The sequence below is a fragment of the Cariama cristata genome, unplaced genomic scaffold (assembly GCF_000690535.1).
Source record: "Cariama cristata isolate BGI_N322 unplaced genomic scaffold, ASM69053v1 scaffold33347, whole genome shotgun sequence".
Taxonomy (NCBI): domain Eukaryota; kingdom Metazoa; phylum Chordata; class Aves; order Cariamiformes; family Cariamidae; genus Cariama; species Cariama cristata.
Window position 1 is genome coordinate 19,110 of NW_009625525.1, and position 6,651 is coordinate 25,760.

Genomic DNA, 6,651 nt, shown 5'->3' on the forward strand with positions numbered 1-6,651 from the left:
TGTGGGGGGGGGGGGGGAGGTGTCTGTATGTCTTTCTGTATTTCTCTAGAATAAAATTAGAAAAGGAAAGAAAACCTCAGCTTACTAAGGTAATGCCTAGCTTGCTTGCCAGTGCCTGCAACCACACACAAGATAACAAGCCTAACGGATTGTTAGTTTTCTAAAGTGAAGTCAAGATGGCAAGTCTGCACCATCAGACTTTCCACAGACAGCCTAAGGCCATGCCTGCGTGAGTAGGATCACTGTGAAAGCCCATCCATGCTTTCCATCCATGTGTAGAACACTCAGCCCTGTTCCAGTCTGCCCATCAATACAACTAGTATACACTCTTATACTAATTATTGATTCTTTGAAACAGAAAACCAGGATCTGCTTAAGTAGTCCAAAAAAGCCAGAAGATGGTTTGTCCCACAGCTCCTTTATCTCTTACAGAAGAGATTTAAGTCATCTGTAGCTTTTTGCTTCTGGCTGATGAGTGATGAATACATTTTAATTCACCGTCATTTCCTACATGTTCTCATTAGAAAGCCTAGAGAAGACTTGGCTCACACAAATTATGGCTAGAAACCTCTAGCTAAGCAGCACCTATAAAGTTGACTGGAAGTTGGGTCAGTGTCCTCCTTGGACAGTATCCTTAGAACAGCATGAATTAGTCTCTATCAGCTCTTGTAATGCACCACTGTCATTGTATATAATAAAAGATGGGTAGCAAACATTTGTGCTGACCATATACAAATTTCAATCATTTTCAGATGCTCTCAGCTGGAAGATTCCTGAAATCTTTTGCTGGCTTTACAAAGAGGGAAACCTCTCTGTGGAGGAGATGGCTCAGACATTTAATTGTGGGATTGGTGCAGTCTTGGTTGTGCAGAAGGACCTGGCTCAGCATGTTCTCAAGGACATACAGAGATGTGAGGAAGCTTGGCTGATTGGGAAAGTTGTTGCCCTTTGTCGCACAGGTTAGCAGGCGTCCTAATGGGAAATGAAGATACTCACAAAAATTAAATAGAGTATGGTTTGATTCAAAGTGTAACAGATTCATCTGTCTCACTTCAGAGGGCTTTCCACTTAAGGATGTGCTGTTTAATTTTTAAGTTGATACAGGGTAAGTTATTTTAGAGTGTCATTCTGTGAAGTGCTGAGCATCTCCTGGGAGTCACCACTTGTCCTCAGTTCTGTAGGCACTGAGGAGACTCCCTATCACAAAGTTTGTGTAGTTCACATCTTTTTCCTGTCGTTTCACTAGGCTGGAGGCTACCTGACACCTTCACGTCTAGATTTCATTATTAAATACAGTGAGAACTGAATGTCTTATATTCAGAGTGATAGTACTTGAATAATGTCTTACCTAGGTACCTGCTTCAGACTTGAGTAAATCCTTCTGATGACTGCCTGTAAGGACTCAAACATTAGTTGATTGTATTAGTTGATTATATACTGCAATCATGGTAATCAACCCACCTCCTTTCCAACCCCTTCCCAACTCACACGGATGCCATGTAAAGACTGAGGATAGGCCACAGCTGTGTATAGTCATACATGCTGGTAAGGCTTCATTCTGGTATCTCCATTGATTGACACATAGCAAGATGTGAGCCAAAAATCCCTCTGGAAACCAAACAGCTTAGGGAGCAGTTTGGGCAGCCAAAATCCAACCTCAGTTCTATCAACATAATTTTTAGTGTAATTTTGCAACATGAGAGAAAGAGAAAGACAGGTAGAAAGGATGGGGATAATCCTTGAAAAGACCATGCCATACCTGGACCTTTGTAAACAATTCTGCGAGTGAGTAACACAAAAGACATCAGCACAAGTAGTGTGAGTTGGTTTGTTCAAGTAGTACACGTTTTTGTAGTTCAGTTAGTGCTAGCATAAATTCCTTGCTGATAGGTTTTCTCTTAGCTGAAACTTATGATTAATAAACTATAGAAAATAAATTTAGATGGAAAAGTAAAATCTAAGGTCTTTTAACATTTTCCTCACATATTTGGAGGAGGTTCTCACATCGAAGTCGAGAATCTTCTAGAAGCTCTGCAGCTGAGCAGCCCCCAGCATCTGCTGAGTAACGCTGTTGTTGAGAGTCAACACCAACCCAGAAAGAACAAAGTTAAAGTAGCTGTTCTCATCTCTGGAACAGGTGAGCTTTCCTTTATCCATCACATAGAGGAATGTCCTTGCAAAGGAGAGGCTGAATTCAGCCTCGATTCAAGTACATCCACCTTGTCTTTTCAGTAGAGTCTGTGCAACCTTCTAAAACTAAGGTTGCATTTTGACTGGAAGGCAAGCAGTTGCATTGTACTGCTTAACGTGAGCCATATTAGTGCACAAATTCCTTAGTTGTCTTCTAGTTGTGCAGTTGTTGAAAGCAAGATTTTTGTTAGATAAACGGGACTGAGAGCCGATTCTCGGTGACATAGGTGCTCATCTATTTCATGAATGTTTGCTCTCTCTTCATTTGAGGCACAAACCTTGCTGCGCTCATCAGTTATGCAAAAGAGCCAGGCAGTTGTGCTCAAGTTGTCCTTGTCATCTCCAACAAGTCTGGTGTGGAAGAACTACGAAATGCAGCCCGGGCTGGAATTCCCACCAGGGTAAAGACACTTGTTTCCTTTTTATCACCAACTCACAGCTACTGAATCTGTAGGTCTCACTTTTGTTTAAAACCTTCACCGTGGATAAGTGGATGTAGCACAAAGCTGTCAAAGTTATCAGTAGAGGCAGAGCTGAAAGCTGTATGGACAGCGCTCACTGGAGGCTGCGAGTCTTTCCCGTCTTTGCAGTGCGTGCTACAGTCCAGAGTTAAGAAGGGACTCAAAACTGCAAGTGCTTTGATGATTTGGGTCTGAGACTGTAGCCCATGCAGCTTCAAGCTTTAACTGAAATCAGGAAGCCTTTGCTCTGCAAAAGGCATAAGCGTGTTGTCTCCTTGGCTCATCCCTTCTTTGAAAGACCTTTGTCTCATGTTGTGCTCAGTCACTTTTAGTGGCACTATACAAGTCTTTTCTCCTGCCTGTGGTCAGTAAAGTAGCACTGCATTACAGAAACTTTCACTGGTTTGTTTCATAAAAAAAAAACATAGAAAGGGACTACCATCATGTCATCATATTGTCAAAGTATAGAATTTGAAAACATTCACTAACTTGGGATTTCAAATGCAGCCCACCAGGAACTCCTCCTTCTAACATTAAATGATTTTGAACAGTTAACATGTTTGTACAGCTATGCAGAGATGGAAATAAATACTGTTAGAGGCTCTCCATGCATTAAAGTTTTCAGCAAGCTTCCCCAACAGCTGAGTTAGATTCACATTACTTTTTTTCTGGCAGTATAAAGACTCATCTCCAGAAAAAAGGTTATGTTATGTCAAAATTCATTCGTATTTTCACAGGCAAGAGCATGACAGCTTTGTTAGCCCCTTATTTGAATGTCCTCATGAACAGAGTCAGGAATCAACACTTACCTGGGGAGCTGAGGCTGAGAGGTGGAGTAGAAATAAAAAAGTTCCTGACTCCTCCTCCCCTTACACAGAATGTCTGGCCAGTTTGTTGTCTTTTTAGGTAAGTTCAGGGTTTTTCATAGGCCACTACGGACTAACTGGTGGTGATGTTGTCAATGAGTCATTACTATTCTTACTTTAGTCTTTGGCTAGACATTCTGGAGTAAGAGATCAGTATCTTCTGATGTGTTCCCCCTTACTTCCCTCTACACCACATTACCCCCATTTCTCTTTTCACACTTGGCTTCTCTTTGTGCAGATTTTCTACACAAAGTAGAAAGCATCCTGTGTGATACAGCCAGTGTTAGCTGGCAAGTGATTGGGGTGTTCCCAGGAATGTTTATATGAATGTAAAAAATCACAAATATCCTGAAATATCCACCAACTTACAACTTTTTAAATCCTTGAGTGTTCTGGAATGAATCGAGTTTGCTTTCTCTTTGTTGCCCAAGTAGCTGCTCTCATTCACACAAAGTTATTTCCTTGATACAGCCTTTGATATGTTTTGGTATTTTAGGTGATTGATCATAAGTTATATGGGAGTCGCTCTGAATTTGACAGCACAATTGACCGAGTTCTTGAAGAATTCGCTGTTGAACTAATATGTCTTTCAGGATTTATGAGAATTTTGTCCAGTCCTTTTCTCAGAAAATGGAAAGGTAAGAAAGTAAGAAAGTGTACAAGAGAAATTAAAATATGGATGCTTGGTCTCACCAGAATTACACAGTCATAGTTCTTCATCTTTTGGTTAAATCTCTCACGGCCTTGCTGACACTGAGGTTTGCATGTAAATCGGTGGGGCTGCCCTATGCTTTCAGTCATTCCGAATGCACTGGGATCCTGACTCTGCATTGGCAGAGAAACTCCTTGTGCTGCCATAATGAGTAGGGGCAAAATCAGGGTCAGGGAGTTGGTCTGTCTGCCTTTCCTCTGGGAAGGAGAAGTGCCTGCGGAGCAGGCAGGAGTTTGGTTCCGTCTGCAGTAGGGGACAGGCAGCATAACCGTGTCGTTTGTCAAGGAGCTGTGCTGGGGAGTTCTGCTGAACTTACTCCCTGCAGCTGTCACTCAGAAAAAAATGGGAGAGTGCTTGATTTCTCAGTTCATCTCCCTCCTGTGCTGCCCTGAGGGGTGCACAGCGTAGCACTACTCTGCCCTGTGGGCTGGAAACACAGCCATTATAGACCCTGAGTGAGCATGGCTCTGCTGGGGACAGAGCTTTCTTTAGATGCATCCCAGGCCAGTGGAGGGGGGGGAACACACACTCTGCTTTCCTCCTGGCTCTAGGCGCCGAGTGCCAGCTCCTGAGGCCTTACTCAGAAGTTACTCACTCGCTGTGCAGCTTGCACTTGGACAGGCTTCTTTGGGAATGATGTTTCCTATGAAAATCACTTCCACCTGTGCAGTGGCTCTGCATGAGGCTGCAGTGTGAAGTCTTCTGCTTCCAAGCCCCTCATCTGCAGCATGAGGGCTGGTCGCCTGGGAGGGACAGACTTCCCGTCCGGCTGTCCATCCAGAGCCACAAAAGCAAATGAGGTCCTTGGCCTTAACTGAAACATGTTTGCCTGGCCACTGCCAAAGCCTGCACACCATCACCTGTGTTCCTGGAAGAGCAGTATTTCCTCAGATCAGAGCAGCGATTCCTCAGATTTCCTTAGAGAACGTAACACCATGTACGAGTGTTGCTTTATAACCTGAATCTGAACATGCCCTGTTATGTTCTGACTGCAGTTGAGACCATTTAAACTCCCGAGTGATGCTCAATGTTGTTCTTTGGAACTGATGGTCGCACCTCACTTTTATTTTTAAAGGAAACGTAGTTCAAATTGATTTTTTTTTTTTTTTCTTTTTTTTCTCCTCTTACACTAATGCCCAGGAAAAATTTTGAATGCTTCCCCATCACTTTTCCCACCAATCAAGGACGGAAATGCCCATCAGCAAGCCCTGCAAAGTGGATTCAAAGTCACAGGTTGCACCGTGCATTTTGTTCTGGTAAGTGTCCTCTTGCCTAACATTGACTGTTATGAAAAGGAATTTGCTTTTTTCTTGTCTTTCTGAAGGCAGAAACAGGAAGAGATAACAGGAATGTGTGAAAAGCTTGGGACTGTTACCGGTAAAAACAGGAAGATATGGGCGTTACATTGTATTTGTGGTTTCTTAAGGTCCTGTATTCTTCCTTCATATTACGGGGAGGGTTTTTTTCAGTTTCTCCTACTCTCAGCAAACTGCCCTCTGAATCTTCTAGCCCATCTCTCTCTTCCTGCTGTACTCCCTAGATGTACTTTAAGCCTCCTGCACACAACTACACGTGCTCTCGCCAAGACCTCTCGTAAGACTTTGCCCCATCCACATCATCCATAACCTTCCCGAGACTGTTCACCAGCTTCTTCTAAAAGACTTCCAATCTCTCCATTTTAGGAGGAGTCTAGTCCAAAAGCAGTGATCCATCAGGAGCCAGTGTCTGTGAAGTCAGACGACACCGAGGAGACACTGTCAGAAAGGGTTAAAGAAGCTGAGTGTCGGGCTTTTCCCATCGCCCTGCAGCTGGTGGCCAGTGGAGCAGTGCAGTTAGGAGCCGATGGTAAAACCTGCTGGAAACAAGGGAGCCAAAGTCTGTGTCTTCAAGCAGAGAAGAGAGACTGCACATCCTCTCTCGTGGCTCCGGAGCCTCAAGAAAACGATGTGGTGTAGCCATGTTAATGAGTGGCTTGCTCTCTGCTCATCTTTTCCCCCCTCCTCCTCCCTGACCTCAATGTGCTTCTCTTTCACTCAGCCATGAGTGTCACAGGTTTTCATTCTGAGCTGTGATCCTTTTCCCTTAGTTTGCAGCTTTAGTTACGCTCCTTTTGCAAAATCGGTGGCAGAAGCCAAGCTATCATTTCAGATTTTGAATTTCTTTGTTCTGTTTTTTCATTTGTAAAGGAGATACTGTGTTACAAATTGAAGAGGGGGCTTAAGCTGTAAAAATGGACTAGCGCTTCAGAGGGAAATTAATTCTTCTGAGGGATCAATTTTTGCTGGCTGCATCACATTGCAGAGCACCAAGAGCTTCACAAAACAACCACAAACAGGAATCATGCTGCTGCAGGATGGTGACCAGTTCCTGTTGGATGGAAGAGGCCAGACATGTCGGGGCAGATCAGAAGCGAGGCCCAGCC

At 43.7% G+C, this 6,651-nt stretch overlaps 1 protein-coding gene across 1 annotated transcript in view; it reads left to right on the top strand.

Annotated features, from left to right (window-relative positions):
• The window catches only part of LOC104164340 (trifunctional purine biosynthetic protein adenosine-3-like), a 21,256-nt gene extending 15,072 nt beyond the window's left edge, over positions 1-6,184 (top strand). Inside the window, exons 16-21 of the mRNA XM_009703635.1 lie at positions 753-959; positions 1,997-2,137; positions 2,461-2,591; positions 4,014-4,155; positions 5,370-5,485; positions 5,912-6,184. Coding sequence (XP_009701937.1) covers positions 753-959; positions 1,997-2,137; positions 2,461-2,591; positions 4,014-4,155; positions 5,370-5,485; positions 5,912-6,184 — 1,010 coding nt within the window. The remainder of the gene's footprint in view (positions 1-752; positions 960-1,996; positions 2,138-2,460; positions 2,592-4,013; positions 4,156-5,369; positions 5,486-5,911) is intronic.
• The last annotated feature ends 467 nt before the right edge of the window (positions 6,185-6,651 follow it).